The 17,441-nt window shown below is 41.4% G+C and overlaps 1 protein-coding gene across 5 annotated transcripts in view; it reads right to left on the reverse strand.

The window, feature by feature from the left end:
* Positions 1-12,400: 12,400 nt before the first annotated feature.
* LOC147638102 (tRNAse Z TRZ4, mitochondrial-like) overlaps positions 12,401-17,441 on the reverse strand; it is an 81,524-nt gene continuing 76,483 nt past the window's right edge. For 3 of the 5 annotated variants that reach the window (XM_086798001.1, XM_086798003.1, XM_086798005.1), the window contains 5 exons: positions 16,897-16,944; positions 14,052-14,226; positions 13,752-13,968; positions 13,013-13,658; positions 12,401-12,863 (listed from right to left, as the gene is read on the reverse strand). In XM_086798001.1, coding sequence (XP_086654127.1) covers positions 12,564-12,863; positions 13,013-13,658; positions 13,752-13,968; positions 14,052-14,226; positions 16,897-16,944 — 1,386 coding nt within the window. In that variant the 3' untranslated portion in view covers positions 12,401-12,563. The remainder of the gene's footprint in view (positions 12,864-13,012; positions 13,659-13,751; positions 13,969-14,051; positions 14,227-16,896; positions 16,945-17,441) is intronic. The other 2 variants (XM_086798000.1, XM_086798002.1) reach the window with 2 other exon arrangements.

The following is a 17,441-nucleotide window of genomic DNA, read 5'->3' on the forward strand; positions in this document are numbered from 1 at the left end:
GCTGTTAACAGCAATGATGCGAAATACATCATTGCTGTTATCAGCCATGGCCACTGACTGAAACTGATGCAAAAGCTACCTGTAATGAAGCAAAGACTGAACAGAAAACAACTCGTGCTATGTAGCACGGTCCACAATAGAGTATGTATGCCTGTTTTGCAGAAAACTGCACTGTCAAAATTTCTGCAGAAAATGACGAAAACACCTGTGTGCAGAACTTGAAATGCAAAAACGGAGCCCGAAACGACCTCAGATGCGATTTTTGAGAACGCCAAGCCCTAAGGGCTAATTTGCAGAGTTTAGGGACCTGCAAGCGCTTGTGAAAACTCACCTTAATCGGAGAACGTGAGTTGGAGGGTGCTGGCGGTGTAGCCCTGGGAGCCGATGCCTGCTCTGATACCAATTGTTGGAATTAGGGTTGCAGGAAAGCACACAAAGCTTGGAGAAGAAGAAGCAAGAATGCGCACAACACAAAGTGTATTAGATTGTGTCAATGTACAAAAGATAAGTTAGCCCTAGAAGGATGGGCGTATATACAAGCCGGGGGAAAAAACCTCCTAAAGAGGGAAAAAGTGCCCCGGCGGTCCTAAGTGTGTTCACACACATCACTGCCTATATATATATGGCAACAATACATGGACCAATTAGTGGGCTATATTGTGCATAGGGATGTGGATACCCCTAAGAGAAAGGTGTGTTTCCAATACCACTCACAAGAATGTCTTTTTTTCTTGGAGGACCCAGATGTAAAAGCAAAGCTGCAAGCATAAAGCAATCCAAAATTGTGCGCGAAATTCATAAACACCAATGAGGTCACCAGAATTGTGTTCACAATTCTTAAAGAATTATGACCAAGGCACAAAGAGCAACGAGGTCACTTGACCAAATTACACCACCAACTAACATACACAAGGTGGACAAAAAGGACCTCCCATTTGTAGATTTGCTCAAAGCGAAGAAGTATAACACTAATGCAGTGTCGATGTTTAGTCAGGATCTGGTTTCAGACCACCTAGTCGGCTTCGGAGGAGTAGCGACTAATGTAGCTATGGCCAATGTGATATGCCAATGCTAGGTCATTGAGCCACCATCTGTCGAAGTGCGGGGAGGTTGATCATGAATGCACAACGGGTTAGTTCCTATGGCTATCTAGATTCCAGATAGTCTTCCACATCCAGAAAAGAATAACTTAACACAAGATTGAATACTAAATAGACAAAGATGAACAGAGAGTAAGAAATAGTAAGACAAAGCCCAATCCATTCTTGAGTATTACAATACAATGCCTTAGTAAGAACTCTACTCATTAACTACTCTCTCTACTATCCTGTGCCCCTATTTGGTATTGTTCCTCTCCGCAGGGCGGCTTGAGTAGACCTGACATGAGTCTCTCTATCCAGATAGTAATGCACTCACTCCTACAATCTCAATCAGGTAGACTAGGTCCACAGGTAATGCCCGTTCACATCAAGAAGAAGTTACAAGTTTGTTATAGAACAAGAAGGCTTGGTTTGCTGCACAACGGTCAGTCCAGCAGCGATTTGGGCAGTGGGGCCAAACAGGTTAGTTGGCCGCCAACACATGGCAATCATGGTGGATGCTGCACTAGTAGCAAAGCCCACGTTGTTGTTCAGAAAAATTTGAGCGTGGATTTCCACTTAGTCTAGATCCTCCCTTCCAGATTCCTTATTATGGCCTATTCCAATCGCCTTCTTCTAGTATCTCCTCTAAGATCGTGGGCATACCGTGGCTTGTAAGCCCTCTCCTGTGCTGCTTACCCAGGCATGCCCTATGTCAGTTCTCTTGTCAGCCCTCTAGAACTGCACGTCAATGAGACATGCCTCTAAATGCCTTGCACTTGCCTTGTTCATTGCTTCCATAATAGCAATGCCTGCTGCGAAGGCATGGGGCTCTGTTTGCTCTAGAGTGATGAGGTCTTCTTTGAATACGGTCTACTTCGGTTCCTTTGGCCTTCTTTTCCCACCCCAACTCCATTTCCACATAGGGTGGTGTTGTTGTAGGTTCGAGCTTTATCACCTCCCTTTTCCTTTTTTCTTGTTGACTCTATTGGCGAGGGGCTTTAGCAGGGTCTCTCTTTGAATGAGCTGTCGCCTCCTCACCTGGATCCGCAAGTCATAAGAGATCGCTGCTTCCACGTACTGCTATGGATCCGAGGGAGGGGCTTCTTCATTGTCGTCTTGATGCACCTACTTGAGAGATGCCTTGGCCCTATCTTTTTGTCTTCGACCCTTCTAACTGGTTCATAAATTTTACAATCCCCACCTAGTTGGAAGGTCTCGAGGACCTACCTGGCTGGGCTGTCTGGATTAAAGTATGCGTACATTTAAGGGCACTGCCCTTCTAAATGCCCATGCTCTTTTTGTCATTCCTCCTGGACCCTTTTCTAAAGATCTTCCTTAGCCCCCTTTTCCTTTTTACCTAGCCTTGGAAGTCTTCTATCATCTTATCTTTTTCTTGGACTTCCTTGGCATGCACCCTCCTCATAGTGTTCATCTACTCCTCCTGTCTCTTCCGTGCCTCTTCTGCATGCGCCCTTCTCATGCTGTCTAGTTGCTCTTGTATTTTTCGGAGCTTAGTATGAGCTATTGTCAATGCAAAATTCAACTCATTGACTGTCATTTTCCTGAACACTCATGAACTGGAGTTGTTGCACTCATGGAGGAGGGCTCACTCATCTTCTCAAAAGGGAGAAGCCACCATAGCTAGGATTAGCAAACTGTAATTATCATTAGAAAATGATTAGTTATATTATCATTTTCACTTATATACATGGATGCCCCTTTCACATTACACTTAAAAGTGTCCATAGGCATTGCCATCCTATTCCCTAGCTCTTTACACTTTTATATATAGTTATTCTTGGCCTTGGGCCTAAATAGACATGAGACGTTTCCACTTTGTTATGAACCACCCCCACCCATGAGGTTTCATCCTCGAAACCATAGATGTATGTGTGAACTCACATGAATGGATAATATTAACAACAAACACTCATGCCATATATGTGTTGGGGAGACAAAAGAACATACGTATTGCTGTATGTCAACAAACCCACTTAATAACCCTTTTCGTTTGCCCATTAGTCTCGAGATGATAAGCGGTGCTAGGTGTCAAAATAGTCCCCATGATCTCAAATAAAGTCTTCCAAAATGAGCTCATAAACTTGACATCATGGTCGCTCACAATTCGTTGTGGTACTCCATGCAACTTAAACACATGATCCACAAACTACTTTGCAACCAAAATTTGACCTTAGAAGGAATGAAGTGTGCCACTTTTATCATACGGTCCACAACCATGTATATGCTATCCCATCCCCTCCTTGTGTCAGGTAGCCCTGTGATAAATTCCATAGAAATATGCATCCATTTTCCCTTGAGAATAACAAAAGACTAAAGTAAACCACCAGGCTTATGTGTGGGATCCTTGTTTTGTTGTCATGGTAGACAATTAGTCACAAAAGCACGCACATATTTCCACATTTCCTTCCAATAAAAGCTTTTCTGCAGTTTGTCAAAGGTCTTAAATAGCCCCATGTGCCTCGACAATGGAGAAGAGTGCATTTTTTCTAACACCCTTTTCTTATAGCTTGATGTAGGCAAAAGAAGATAGACCTTATCCTTACAGAAAATGAGTCCATTATGAAGGATGTAATGTGGTAATTCTTCATGGAAACCATGCTGTAATTTATGCCATAATGATGCCACTTCTTATTCCAAAAGATACTCTTCTTGTATCTCCATGATCTAATCTTTATGCACCATTAAAATTGCCATTATCCATGACAACATTCTCCTTCTTCATGGAAACCATGCTGTAATTTATGCCATAATGATTCCACTTCCTATTCCAAAAGATACTCTTCTTGTATCTCCATGATCTAATCTTCATGCACCATTGAAATTGCCATTACTGAACAAGCCCAAACACGTGACAATGCATCCGCGACAACATTCTCCTTCCCCTTCATGTAACATATCTCAAAGTCATAATTTTATAGAGTGGCCACCCACGTTCTTTGCTTAAGAGAGAGATTTTGTTGAGACAAGAAATATTGGAGTACTCTATGATCACTTTTGACAAAGAAATGACTCCCATACAAATAGTGATGCCATTTCTTGATGGCATGAAGTATTGCCAACATTTCTTGATCACAGATATGCATAGCCATCTCCTTATCATTTAACTTTCGGCTCTCAAATGCAATCACTCCATATTCTTGGAACAAAACAACCCCAACACCTCTTCCACATGCATCGACTCGTACAATGAATGGTTTTATGAAGTCCGGGCATACAAGAATAGGGGCTAACATGAGTGTTCCTTTGAGCTTCTCAAAGATCTTGTTGGCAATAGTGTCCCAAAAGAAAGACTCCTTCTTAAGCTTATCCATAATAAGGAGCAACAATATGTGTATATCTCTTGATAAATCTCCTATAGAATGAAGATAAGCCCAAGAAACCTCTCAATTAAGTAGTGTTTGTAGGTGTAGGCCAATTTTTGACACACTCCACATTCTTAGGATCAACCATAATGCCATCTTTGCTCGTAATATGTCCAAGATATTCAACTTCTTGTGATATGAATAAACATTTAATCTCCTTTTTATATAATTTGTTAGCCATCAAAGCATCCAAAACAATCTTTACACGTCTCGCTCGCTCTTGCTCACTCTTGCTTTAGATTAAGATGTCATCAAAGAACACAAGTACCCACGTGTAAAGGAAGGTCTGAAGCGAAGCACTTTGTTCAATAATGCTTATAAAGGCCTCTTTCAATAAACTAAAAGTTGTTTTGTACTCATCACCCTCCTTGATCCTCAATTGATGGTATCCCGACCTCAAGTCAATCTTAGAGAAGTAGAATGCACCCTGCAACTCATCAAGTAAATCATCAATCCGTGGGATAGGGAATCTATTCTTGATCTATGACTTGTTTAGATCCCTATAATCCACACACATCCAAAAGGTGCCATCTTTCTTCTTGATTAAAAGTACAGGAGATGCAAAAGGTGATTGACTAGAATTGACCAATCCCATATCACAATGAGCTCTTGTACTTGCTTTGCCACTTATTTTTTTCAACCTTTAATGATCAATATGGTGGTTTTTGGATGGGCTTGCATGTGGCTCAAGATTTATCCCATGATCCACCTCTCTCTTTCATGTGGAAAGAACTTGGGCATTTGGAATACGTCTTCATACTCCTTGAGAAACTTCTTCATGCCTTCATGCATTACTTTTCCCTTGTCTTCTTCGTTACAAAGCTATAACATGTATATGCATCCCATACTCTTGAGCTCCATATTGAGTTTTATGGCATTAATTAACTTCATCCTTGGCATATGAGTTTTAGTCAATGTAATGTCTTCATTACCATGCATACAACTCATCTATCCAAGATGTAAATTCATTGTGAAAGACCCAAGAGTAGCTAGCCAATCACATCCCAATATAATGTCAGTGGTACCCCATGTCTAATACAAGTTAATCAGCCTTGCAAGTGGTACCACTTGTGAGTATCAAACTCACATCTTTATATACCAATGTGCAAAGCCCCATTAGCCACTTGAACTTTATGCTAGGAAGATAAAGCTATGGGCTGTAATTTGAGACTACACATAGATTTTCTATTGATGAAGCTATGTGTGCTTCCACTATCAACCAAAACATGAGCCACCCGTCCATTTATGCATGCCTTAAGCCTTAGTGTACTTGTACCCTTGCAACCGGCATAGGCATCACTAAAAATATTGCACAAAGTGTCCATATATCCTTGTCACATCACACAAACACACATAGGCAATGGTAACCCATCATCATAGTCAACTTCTCTCTTCTTTGATGCACCTAGATAATATAGAAATTCACTATCATTCTCTACATCTTCAACTTCATTGTTGGCGTCCTCAAAGAAATCCTTATACTCGTCCATATCCTCTTTTGTACCTTCATTGCAACTTTGTGAGGATCATGCTTAATGTCATCTTCTTAGCTTTACAAACCTTCCAATGATCCTTGTACCATTTGTCACCACACTTGAAGGACAACCCCTTGTTCTTCAAGTTGTTTATCCGATCTTCACTAACAATGACTTTGCTCTTATTGGCTCCTTCAGCATCAACATGCTTCCCATCAATGTTTGAAGGTCTAGGAAAAGATGTACCAAATCTGAAAATTTCTCTCCCACTTCTTCCACACACGGTAGGGAATCTAGGAGGCCCGGTATGAGGTGCACACCACTTGAAGGTTTGAACATGGATGGAGTGTGCATATCAACCCTTTCTCCTTGCCTTGCTTCTCATACATGTGCATATATTGCCTCGTAAATTTGTGCAAGTAATATGGCCTCTTTGATGGTGTCGAGTCTTTAAGCATCCTCATCAACTCTAATGTTTTTTTTGTAACCCTTTTATGAACTTTCTCAATTTATACTCCTCACTCAAGCCTTCCACATGGCATGAAAACAACATAAACTTATACACATAATCCTTTGCATTGCCCGCTTGAGTGAGATCATCCCAGTTCTCCACCATCCTAGATTGAATTAGGGTTGAAATGAACTTACTTCTCTTCTCATTCTTGAAATCCACCCTTGTAGGTGATTATGTAATCATGATCATTTAAGTGCCGCCACCACGCATGGGCATAACCCTCCAAATGCAGTGTAGTAAACAACACTTTGGCTCTATCACGACAAGGACTAAGCTCAAAGTAAAGCTCCATCTTGTCGATCCATTCTTCAAATTCTTCATTAGAAAAGCCTTCACCTTTAAACTTTGTAAAGATAATTTTATCCTTCATCCCTTTATACTCTTCGTCACATTACCTCTGTGATCCTCATGTGATCTAGCATGATTAGCTCCAAACTCATTGAAGTGATGATCGACCATAGGTGATGCCTTCCAAGTTCCACCCACAATTACCTCCTCCAAAGCTAAACCCTTACCCTTGTCAAGGTTTCTTCCCCGAATTGATGACGAACCTTGCATCATAGTTTGTTGCATAGGCATTCCATACATGCGTGACTCACTATGATGCATTACTTGTGGAGGCAAATTCTCTTTTCCATGTGTAAAACCATGATGGCCATGGTCGAAAGGCAAACTAGCTTGTAAAGCATTTGATCCATTTGTATTCCTTGCATCATCAAATGGCATATGGACTTGTGTCCCACTAACTTGCGGTTTCTTTGATACACATGAATGCCTTGTTGGCTCACCCAACATCCCTTTGCCTCTACTCCACCCTTGTTTCAAGTTAGAGACTCCATCTTGGATCTCTTTGCCCAAAGCATTAAACTTGTCAACCATGAATTGAAATCTTTGATCCATATGGCCCATCAAATTCGCATGCCTTTCCATGGTTAGGCCATCATTTCTATCCATTTGGTCAAAGTTTTCATAAGGAGTACAAGACGACATTTATGTCTTCTCTGACTCTAGCCACCTCCAATGCATTGACATTCTCATGTGTTGCTTCATTTTGACATTGCTTTCTTCATGCGTATGTTCATCTACTTCCACATGAGAGAATTGATTTTTGAGTTGTTCCTCCCTTGCATTATTGGCACCCGCTTCATCATACACAAGAGCTTCCTTGAAGTTGCCTTTGTGTTTGAAGCTTTGGCCTCTTCCCATCATGCTAAATTGTTTTCAACTGAAAATGTAATTTGAGCATAGAATGATCAAATCTTGTCAAAATCCTTTTGTTCTTTGGCCTAATGGTGAGTATTGATGAGTACTACCTGTTCCCAAGAAGGTTTCAAAGTCAGAGGGCAAGTACATTCCATTTTGACTTTTTCAAAAAAGCCAATTATGCTCGTTGACTAGCCAAATAGCAATGGATCGGGGAGTTTAATGGCTCTTCTCATGGATCTAAGGGAGTACCCTTAGAATATGCAAACACTTTGGAAAGGTACAAATAGGCTATGACTGAATTAGGGTTTCTCCTTATAGTTGATTTGACCGGTTGGAATAGCAAACAGTGTCAGAATCAGGAGTTTGACAGTTGTGGACATAACCCTTAAAGAGTACTAAAAGGCTAAGTAAAAATTGAAAAAAAATCCCCAACCATTTTTTAACCGAATAAAGGTTTTGTGATTCTACAAAACATAGTCAAAGTGTCCAAAAACTGACATAGTGCACTCCAATTGCATTTGCCAATGTTCCAATGCATCAAAGGTATTATCCGACAATCTTAGGTATGTCTTTGAGCTACCCAAACTTAATCCATAAGCACCATATATATACTTTGCTAAAATTTTGGTATAACCTCCGTTATATTTGTAGCCAAATCTCAAATCCAAAAAGTGCAATGTATCCAATATCAAATGTCAAGTCATGCACCAATTGTTCATCACTTGTATTTTCCAATTACCAAGTGTGATATGTCGAAGAGGTGTTCTTGCTTGTCGATCTCCCAACTAAGCCCTCCCACCCTCGTACTGAGTTTCACACCAACAAGAAAAGAGCTGAGGCCATTTCTTCATCTCCGAGTACCTAATCCCTTTCTATTCCGGCACTGACACACACTCTCGTTGGCCTCTTCTCCTTATTGCCAAGGTACCCTCACCACATATCTAGCTTCAACAGTTGTACAAGAAATAGATGAATCCTAGAATGTGATGAGAGTTAAACCACTTACAAGTTCAAGCATGGACTCGTGCTTATAGAATCACATTTTCCATATCCCAGCATACTATCCAATAGCTTGTCTTCCATAAGCATGTGGTATGCTTCCATTGGCATAAGCCTCTCACCATAGGCTCAAATCAATCAACAAGAACCATTCCAAAAGTATTACGTACATTCCCAACATAGCCATATAACATCAATCTCCACCACCATGCATGTGTGTGGCCCAATTATCAATGTAATGGCTCATGTTAGCACCAAATGATGATAATTTCTCCAAATATAAATTATCAAGTAATATCTAATGGTCTCAATATCACTCAAATGGCATGTGAATGCCCATGAATGATATGAGATGTCATATGAGAGGTTGTGTATGATATTGAATTCTTTTAAATGGTATGAAAATATTAAAACCCCTTATTTATGTAATTAGGGTTTTCTCAATGCCAAGTATGAATGCATGTGCAAGAATTATGACACCATTGAAGCATTCCATAGATCATAGGCATGGTTCAATAATGGCCAATGTCATGGAATTAGTTCATAGTTCATAGGCACAGTTCAATCGCATGTGTAACGTCATGGAAATTAGGGTTTCTTTGAGGAAAGCCCTAAATCAAGTTATAGGCATGAGGAATCCACCAAATCTTGCAATAAATCGATGTAGCAACTAACCGGAAGCAAGAGGGAAGCACCAATGCTTGAATCTTGATCAAGAAGGACTCCATGGAAGCAAAATGAAAAGCGTTGTTTTCAACTTCATGAATCCACATTTTTTCTTCTCATGGCTTGTAGGAGAGATCTAAATGCTCAAAATAGCCTGCGCTCATCATTACATAAGCTAGGAAAGCCATAGCAAGTATCAAAGGTACACAATCTTGCTATTTGAAACCGCATGATCTACGGATTTTGCCACCAAGTTGTAGGAAAAGTGCCGCCATATCTCTAGGGTTTTAGATGGTGAACAGTATGCTAACGATGCTTAGCATCAAGCAAATGGAGCCCTAGATAGCCAATGCAAAGAGATTCCATTCACGTGATGAAGATTTCTAAGGTTTTCTTCATGTGCAAGAAGAGGGAAAATTAAAAAAAAATAGATCAAAGTGAAGCTCTAATACCACTGAAAGAAAGGGTAACACTCATGAACCAGAGTTTGCACAATAGCACTCATGGAGGAGGGCTCACTCATCTTCTCAAAAAGGAGAAGCCACCATAGCTAGGATTAGCAAACTATAATTATCATTAGCAAATAATTAGTTACATCATTATTTCTCATTTTCACTTATATACATGGCTACCTCTTTCACATTACATGTAAAAGTGTTCGTGGGCACGGCCATCCTATTCCCTATAGCTGTTAGACACTTTTAGATACACTTATTCTTGGCCTTGGACTCAAATAATACACGAATAAGGTCCCATCTCAACTCTCCAAAGTGAAAGTACTCATAGGTTTATTGGAGTCTTTGTTCCGTAATTGTTTATTGTATATTATGCACTCACAGTTGCACACATCTTGATCTCCATACCAAATTCCCTTCAATAAAATCTTTCAAATACTTGGAAAAATAAAGATCTTGAGTTGCACACATCTTGATCTCCATACCCAATTCCCTTCAATAAAATCTTTCAAATACTTGGAAAAATAAAGATCTTGGACCCCTAAAAATTCCTTGATCTAAGGACTAACTCTGTCCAAAATGTGTCCCTTGAAATCCCCAAGTTTGGTTCTTTTGAAAGAATTCAAAGATTAACCTTACGCTTGTTGTCCTCTAATTTGAAGAATTTAAAGGTCTTCAGGCTAATCCCTTGAGGGAAAACCTCCTCGAATGATACAAATTAAAAACAATGGAAAAACAAAGCCAACTGACCATAATCGATCTGATGCAGATGGATGTTGTTGTCAAACACAGTGACACAAGGATTGACCAAAGTAGTAATATAGTGCAATCTTTACGAAAAGAAAAACCTGATTTCTTGCGTGCCATATTGTCCACAAAGCCCAACATCTAGTGTAGATTAGAAAGAACCGTGCATATCTAGAAGGCCACTTGCCAAAAAGCCAAAAGAATCTAGAGGAATACCTTGGAAATTTGAGTTTAAGAGAAGGTGAAATTTACCGAAGGAAACTTTTGGTCTTTGGACAAGACCAAAAAGGATGCATCACTGTTTCCTTTACACATCAAGAAAGACAGCATTTTGCAACAACCATGTGTCTTTTTTCTAGAAATTCTCTAGTTGGAAGAGCTCCCAACAAGCATCTCCATAAAAGTAAATTTACTATGCCAAATTTTCTTCAGGTTTAGATTCCACTAGTGAGTTGTCTTAGAGAGGAGCCAAATGTTATTAACTTGATCAACGAACCAAGGCATAATAATCACGTATAGATCAAAGCAACCGAGAATAATCACGTATAGATCAAAGCAACCGAGAGAGAGAGAGAGAGAGAGAGAGAGAGGTTCGAGATCTACACTATAGAAAATCCAATCCCCTGTTAGAAGTAAAATGTCGCAATTATTCTTGTAACATGCACCATAAAGGTCTATAGTGCATACCCAACTGCCAACGACTTTGAGCTCAAAACATTTCCTTCCGCATCAACATCTTAACAAACCCAAATGCCTTTTGTAGAAAGAAAGTATGCTCACTGAGGAGAACAAAAGCCACAAGCACAAGGAATGCACGGCTCCAAAAGACACTTTTTTGTCTCAAGGTATTGCCAATCTCAAGAGGTCTACCCAACCACTGAATACATTATAGAACAAGCTTCTACTCTACAAGGAGACGAGAACCATTTGCCAAATACATCTATATTCACATTAAAGCATCATAAGCGTCCAAGGCTATTTGTGCACGAGAAAAGCCGGAAGCAAAGTAGCTTCATGTTCCAGAAGATGATAATGGATATTCAAAATGTTAAACCCTCCATGCATTTTCGATGAGCATATGAACTCATACTTCAAGAGACGCAAGGCCTCCTTATAATGAGAACTTTCCCAAAAGATCTCACTGATTTTTGTCATTAAACAAGAGATTTGGTTTTTACCACCCCCCCCCCCCCCCCGCACACACATATACAATTACTTTCGAAGTTCTTGAGTCCAAGTTTGAATTGTGAGCCTCAAAAGTTGTTTGGATAGAAAGGAAAGCTTAATATGATTTCATTTATGTTTACAAATGGAGAGAGAGAGAGAGAGAGAGAGAGTTAACGTTTCCACATGGCCTCAATACCAATCAACAATCTTGTGTTATTGAAAATGTTGCATCTTGTAGTAAGACTAGACACAAGTACGAGGTCACCCTTGTTTCATTTTTTTTTTTTGAGGGTGAAGCAATGGTGTATGCAGCTCTGTTTTTGTACACCTCGTTGTGATGGCAGCCTCTCTATTGTGGCTCTCTGCTGAAGTGATGGTGACTTCCCAATGCAGCTCTGGAGTAGAGGCACAGTGCGGCACTGGAGCAGCAAAGAAACAATGAGAGCTGGAGCTGGGGATAACAGGGGCTGGAGAGGGAGCTGGGGCGAGCTTGAGGCCAACGGCAGCAGGCTGGGGCAAATTCAGTGCACCTCTTCTAAGCTTCCCGCACCCCAAAAGGGAGTCAAATAGCACAGAGAGGAACCCTAGTTGAAGGGGGAGAGAGAGAGAGAGAGCATTACTACATTGGCAAGGACCTGATTATTTCCACTAAAAGCATTCTAAGTATCAATTCCATAGAAAAAACATGAAGTTAAGAAAAAAAAACCTCAGAATTTCAATACAGTTTACTGCAATTTCATTCCTAATTGAGGGAACAAACAGGCTCATATTCTTGATCGTGGTGTGGAAAAACAAGGGGATGAGAAGCCCATAACTAGGCTAGTATCTAAAAATCAATTTCTACTGCTGATAAGAAAAATTGTGCACTATCAAGCAGTCGTTTCAACTTCATCTTCCACCAGCATCTCATCTTGGAAAAGCATTTTGAGAGCAGGTAGCAACTTCGGCAGCAAGGGCAAGTCAGCCAAGTTCACACTCATCATATCGAAAGCAATACAAGTCCTGTTTGTATAGCTCTCATCAAAAACAGGAATCTTTGGATAGCGTTGACTGAAATGTGTGAGGATGATGCGGTACACTCCAGCCGACATCCCGACTTCTATTGCCTCTTTGGTGATACTATGATTTTTCATGATGGCTTCGACAGGCATACTGTCATCAAAGGTTGCCTGCAATACCAAAGGTGGTGTTAGCAGGGCAAAATAAAGAAGGCTTTGTCCATGAATTTTAGGGTTTCCATGTTCGATCTCTTCAATGGGCAGATAGCAAATGTGTTATCAGTGCTATCAGTGCGAACTCAAAAGCTTGGTCAACTCACCTCATGAATCAAAACAGTGGCTCCACCTGAAGCATCAATCAGTGCCTGGCAAGGCCTTGTATCGCCCGAATAGACCAACTTCCAACCTGCTCTTACATTCCCTTGACCATCCTGCTTTGCTTGAGATTCCAGAACTATTCCATATGCATTGAGACAATGCACAACTTGTACACTTACAAGACTTTGAAGCCCCATAGAATGCAGTGCACTCTTCAAAGTCTCTCGTCCTGCTGCATCCACACCCTGTTGGAAGTGAAAGCCTTGCTGTTTCAAAAATTTCTCTGCTTGATCCTTAACAATGCTCATCTCCTTTGTGTTTTCAGCCACATCTTTGCAATCACCGACAATTGATTTGCTCAATTTTTCGACTTTCAATGCTTCAACAACAATGTCTGCCTGGGAAGTAGTCTGACTGCAATCCAAAAACACCATGCCAAGGTCCTCTACCATTGCATATGCATCGATAAACCTTTTCAACTGCCTTGGACCAATGACTAGAATAGGAATACTAGCAGAACGATTCTGTACAAGCTTTTTGCGTGCAGAAAGAATCCGAGGAAGGCCTGAGTGATGATCAGCATGGATATGAGAAATCCAAATACATTTTAAGTTCAACAGAACGTCATCAGCACCTTTTGAACCATATCTGCACACAAAAACCCTCAGATTAATGACAAGGTTGATATGTCGCATTAAAAACCAGCTAACAAACAAGGGTGCACATAAGTCACAAATATACCGTCTTTTGAGCTGTGCGTATGTGCCTTCGCCACAGTCCAAAAGTATTCCTCCATGCTCGAAAAGATGCACATATATAGCACTAACGTTGCGGTATTTGGATGGTTGAGAAGATCCAGTACCAAGGAAAACTATCTCCATTTCTTCCCTACTAGCATGCTGTATACACTCAGGAAGAATTTGTGATTCATCATCAGGTTGTGTACCTGGCCAGAGAGTTGTTGTTGAAGTTAATATGGTGTAACTGCAGACAAGCGCATGCACCTACCCATAATCACCATGCTTGTAGTGTACATAATACCTGGTGATAACAAACTCTCTCCACTACTCCCTTTCCAAACTCTTGAAAGGTAGTCTCTAGCTTCTGAAACTTCTGGGCACTCTCTTGCAAATTCTTCCTGTGCTGCAAGCATATCAAAACTTTCTGGTACAGAAGAGCTGTCTAGGCCAAGAGCTGAAATGGGTCTGAAACGGAACTGATACAAAAGGCAAATGCACCAGAGCCAAGGAACTTAATTAAAAGTATTCATCAAGATTCCAAAACTAACCACACACAAAAAGGATGAATGCTTAAATGATCAATTAAAATTTTGATGACTTAAAAGGCCCAATGACAAGTCATGCATGCAGAAACTTAAGAATGCAGTAATAGACAGCACACACCAGATGGACATGTACCCCTTTGGGGCAGCCAACGCTAGCTATAGGAGACTGGAGTAGGGGCCTGAGATAGAAAATCTAGAAGGCATGTTTCAGCTCTGCTGCAGCCAGCTACCATGACCAGCTAGACTGACCAAACTTTGTATTTTTGATGCATTGATTGCGGTTGGCCACACCTAAAGCAATAAATGCATTCAGTAGATTGACAGACAACTAATGACGTGCTGAAAGGATGCCCTTGGACCTTTCAATCTCATGTAGCTTAAAATTGGGTTATACGCACAGCTAGGCTAGCTTGGGTGGGGCAATTATCCGATAATTCGGAGCTTTATTCTCTGCCCTGGGTAGTCCCCCTAAAATCTGATTGTTCTTATGTTTTTCTGTTTGTTCATAGTCAATAACAGTTTCTAGTAGTAGGTCCATGGTCATGGCTTAGAAACGGTGGCACCACCATAGTCACAAGGGACGGGGGATGGTGACGGGGGACGGGGACGGGACAGGGGACGGCCATGAGTAGGGAACGGGGACGGGGGAGGGAACGGGGGGGGGGGGGGGGGGAGAGAGAGAGAGAGAGAGAGAGAGAGAGAGAGAGGCCTAGAGGCTTGGAAGTTGGAAGACTTAAGAGGCTTGAAAGTTGAGAGAGAGAGAGAGAGAGAGAGAGAGAGAGGCCTAGAGCCTAGAGGCTTGGAAGTTGGAAGACTCAAGAGACTTGAAGGAGAGGTGAGAGAGAGAGAGAGAGTCTAGAATCTAGATAGGCAAGAGAGAGAGAGAGGAAAGCCTCAAGGGCAAGAGAGAGAGAGAGAGGGCCAAGCCTCAAAGGCTCAAGGCTCAAGGCTCAAGGGCCAAGGCCCAAGGCCAAGCCAACAGCCATAAACAGCCATAAACGGCTAGAAACGGCAAGCACAATGGCCAAAAACAGCAAGCGCAACGGCAAAAAACAGCCAGAAAAAAACGCAACGGCTCTCTGCCGTCCCCCACCGGCCTCCCTGTCCCCATCCCCTGTGAGTGACGCGTCATGGGGGACGTCCGTCCGTCCCCGTCGCTGTTCCGTCCCGATTCGGCGTCCCCGCGTTCCAAGCAGACGTCCCTTCCGTCCCCTGTGACTATGGGCACCACCTATGACCAGCTACCCCACCACCTATGGCCACGCAGGCTGATCTTGGGCCCTGTTTGAGCCCCACAATTTTAGGACAAGGGGTCCAAAAGTAAAGGCTACCTACTCCGTGTGTGAACATTACAAAATAACAATGTCGTTGACTCTTAACATGTAGGCTTTTTGGCAATGTGCCAATCTTATCCAAGCCGTCTCTACTCTTAGACCACCGTGCTTTCCTTGGAAAAGAGTCGTGCATGAAGTGTTCCATGAAGCTATGGAAATTGGTCTTCTTCTTCCATGATTGCCTAATGGGTTTCTGAGCCTTGGGGTCTTGACAAAAAAAAAGGCAAGGTGGGTTTGAGATTTGATATAGAAAAGTAGTCAAAATGAAATTGCAAACGTCTTACGCAGAATTGAAGAGGTGAATCAATTGAGTTTTATGGTGATTAGAACAAATTTGTATCATTCGCTAAGAGAGCTATGTAGGATTGCCAGATATTTTGGTTATATTCGGAAAGCAGTCCATGAAGGGAGGTCCAATGTGGATGACCTGAATTTAGAGAATGCAATCTATAATGTAGAAGTCGCACCTTAGAGCTGGATGATTATTGCATCGTTTGGAAATCCTTCGTGGTAAGTAAGAAAGTATTTCCATGGATTATGTCATGGGATTACCAAGGGCTAGTAGAGGACATGACGCTATTTGGATCGTTGCAGATCGGCTAGCCAAATTAACAAGATGTTTACTTGCTAGGTCAAACATAAAAACACTTGAACTTGCACAACAACTGGCTGGTTAGATTAGGAAAAACCCTTACAGCCACCGTCAACGCAATTCAATCTCCTCTTATGGTGGGGAGCTTCTTTTCAAAAATTGACCTTTCACACACGTGCATAAGAATGCAAGAGAGCGAAAATAGTACCTAAGTACACTCTTTTTTAACTATAAAGCCCACATTGGATAAAAAATCCAGTTACTTGCAAAAGTTCCCCTCTTGCACCACATACTCATTCATTGCATGTGGCACACGAGCCAGTAGCACAGGGCCTACACGTAGCATTGCAAATACCTCCCAAGTTCAATGGCAGTCAATATCTGTACTAGCCCAATAAACCAGCTATCTCACTTATCCATCCATTCTTAAAACCTTGTTTTCTTTTAGCTCGTTCATTTTCGCTCCCCACCTGCTCTTTCCAGACTGGGCCACTTCAGCTTTGTCCTTAACAATTCCAAGCACCCCACCTCCCCCTGGCCCCCTCTTTTCCATAAAAACACACCTCTCGCTCAAAACAGCTCTTAAACCTAATCTGAAACAAAACTCGCAGAGCAATCTCCTAGGAGTGTGCAACATGACCTGTCAAGCAAGGCAAGAAAAAAAGGTTTATTTACCTTAAGTAGATTTTCTGCAACAATTGTCTGAGTAGACCCAGAGACAGCCTGAGAAAAAACTTCAGACTTGTCAAACACAACTATGCACCATCTATATCTGAAAAGCTAAGCTTCTGAAGCACAAAACACAAACAGTCATACTCTTGCTAAGTGTTTGAGACAGCCAGTTGGGCACCAGTCACATTCTTCGAACAAGAATGTCAATAGCTTTGGTTGCAGACCCAAAAAAATAGGACTGCAAGTTGGGCAGCTAGCGTGAGTGTGTGTGTGTGTGTGTGTGTGTGTGTGTGTGTGTGTGTGTGTGTGTAAGAGAGAGAGAGAGAGAGAGAGAGAGAGAGAGAGAGAGAGAGAGATTAAGTGTCTACTAAAGACCCAATGGGCCTATGAGACCAAAGTGATACAATAATGTCCATGGCATATCTCATCATGGAATGGAAAATGAAATGAAACAAAACATAGCTATGTCACTGGCATGATACAAAACTGTCCATGTAAACTCATCATGGAATACCAGGAACATGAAACATGAGAGGAGCATCATTCAT

Source organism: Cibotium barometz, chromosome 5 (genome assembly GCF_041138505.1).
Source record: "Cibotium barometz isolate CiBa-2024 chromosome 5, ASM4113850v1, whole genome shotgun sequence".
Lineage (NCBI taxonomy): Eukaryota > Viridiplantae > Streptophyta > Polypodiopsida > Cyatheales > Cibotiaceae > Cibotium > Cibotium barometz.